A 1,916-nucleotide genomic window follows, 5' to 3' on the forward strand; every position below is an offset into this window, starting at 1 on the left:
CCTCTCTGTGCTCTGCTCCGTGCTTTGAGCATTGCTGCGGTGCAGAAATGTTTGCCTTAATGCATAAAAGGAGTGTCCATATGGCTGCTTGATCTCTTGCTCTTCTCCCCTCTCCTGGCCACATCTCCCCACTCTGCCAGCAAGGAGACCACAGGAGACCATGTCCCAGACCTCAGAGGGTGATGATAAATGGCCCCTATTGCTCTCCCTTTGTCCCCAGCCCAGTGCTCCCACAGCAGCAGGCAGGCAGGTCGCGCAGGGGCCACTTGCCCTTGGAAAATCCCGCTGGACTCCCCACAGTCACCACCATGTCCTCCCTGGCCCTGGACCACTGCGATCCCAGGAGAATGTGCTCCATCTTCTTCCTGGAGATTGTGCGGAAGCTGCTCAACCTTTAGCTTTCCAAACCTCCTTCCTGCCCCCTTTGAAGCTGGCCATGATTTTTGCCTTTCTCCAGCGATGGAGGACTTACCCTGCTCTTCTAGATATGATGCAGAGTGGCCTTGCAATGCTGTGCTCCACCAGCACCCTTGTACACCTCCAGTCCTGTCCTAGGAGCTGGCTGTGTCCAGATGTGCCCAGCTTGTCCCCAGCTCAGTGCCCCTTCTGAAACCTGCCTTTCTCGGGAAAGTTCAACAGAGACCTCTGAGATGCTGAGGGGCTGGGTGCTGGGACCCAGGAGGAGATGCTGTGACTGCTGGTGTTGTAGTCTGTGGAAGAGAAGGCAAAGTGGGTGTCATTGCTCTATGCAAATCTCTGGGGGGTGCTTGGAGCGATGCTGAAGCCGGGGTCTTCTAGGAGGGGACCAGGGAGAGGACGAGAGGCAGCGGCACAAGCTATATCATAGAGGAAATTCCCATTACCAGAAGTCAGAAGGGGAAAGCTGCATCCATGAAGAATTCCAGCCCTCCACAGGGCTGTCCCTGGGGCAACATGCTCCTCTGTCCAGGCTGGTCCTGCTCTCCCTCAGCTATCTCATGGACAAGAGATTTGGGTCCATTCTTGCTCTACCACTGCCCTGACCACAGGCCGTGCCATCCTGGCCCTGCTGCGTGCCTGGGGGGACCATGAGCACTTTTGGGGCGTGGGAGGGGACAAGCCGGTGATGCTGGGACCAATGAAGAGAGTGCTGGTCCCCGCAGTTGTGCCTCGCTGGTCCCATCTGCTACAGCTCAAAGCAAACTTCTGCTTTTGCAGACGCTGACCACACTTCTCCTTTGCACCCCAAGAGACGACGCAGTCACCGGCCAGCAGGACCATCCCAGAAAGGCATCCCAAAGGCAGGGTGGAAGTCAGCAGGGCTCAGGGCTTGCCCAGCGCTTGCCCACATGGCCCAGAGCGTGGTTTATGCTGACCTGAGGTTCACCAAGGTGATGGAGGTCCGGAGCATGGCCAGCCAGGCGCTGGAGGCAGGTGAGAGGACGCAAGATGCCCCACGCTGCTCTTGCTGTGCCCAGCCCAGTGGGCTCAGCTGCTCTCCCCTGCCTTCCTCCAACAGCCCTCGGCATGGATGAGGCGGAGAGCCCCTACGAGAACACGCAGCCAGCACCGGCAGGGCAGGATGGGGACGGGGACGGGGCCCAGGCTAGCCCAGGTGAGTGCCCGGCTGGAGCCCAGGGGATCCAAGGAGGTTCTAGCATGGGTGGTGTTTCAGGATGCTCCTGCTCCCATCCTTAAAGAGAAGAAGAGCTCACACTGTGCCACCTGTGCCAGCATGGCACCACTCCGCTGCCTGCAAGGCAGGAGGTCTGAGGGCTGCCGGGGGTTTCCCGGCTCGCCAGGTGATGTGTGGTCGGTTGTCTTTTGCAGGATGCTGGTCTTGGCAGTGGGGCCTCCGTATGGGGCTGCTGGCAACCTGCCTGCTGCTGCTGGTGGCCACTGTGGGCCTGGGGGCTTGCTGTGAGTCAGGGGGGGGG

The 1,916-nt window shown here is 59.7% G+C and overlaps 1 protein-coding gene across 1 annotated transcript in view; it reads left to right on the plus strand.

The window, feature by feature from the left end:
- Positions 1 to 1,328: 1,328 nt before the first annotated feature.
- The window catches only part of CD72 (CD72 molecule), an 11,802-nt gene continuing 11,214 nt past the window's right edge, over positions 1,329 to 1,916 (plus strand). The window contains exons 1-3 of the mRNA XM_009889735.1: positions 1,329 to 1,413; positions 1,499 to 1,594; positions 1,810 to 1,903. Coding sequence (XP_009888037.1) covers positions 1,329 to 1,413; positions 1,499 to 1,594; positions 1,810 to 1,903 — 275 coding nt within the window. The remainder of the gene's footprint in view (positions 1,414 to 1,498; positions 1,595 to 1,809; positions 1,904 to 1,916) is intronic.

Source organism: Charadrius vociferus, unplaced genomic scaffold, assembly GCF_000708025.1.
Source record: "Charadrius vociferus isolate BGI_N301 unplaced genomic scaffold, ASM70802v2 scaffold37, whole genome shotgun sequence".
NCBI lineage: Eukaryota > Metazoa > Chordata > Aves > Charadriiformes > Charadriidae > Charadrius > Charadrius vociferus.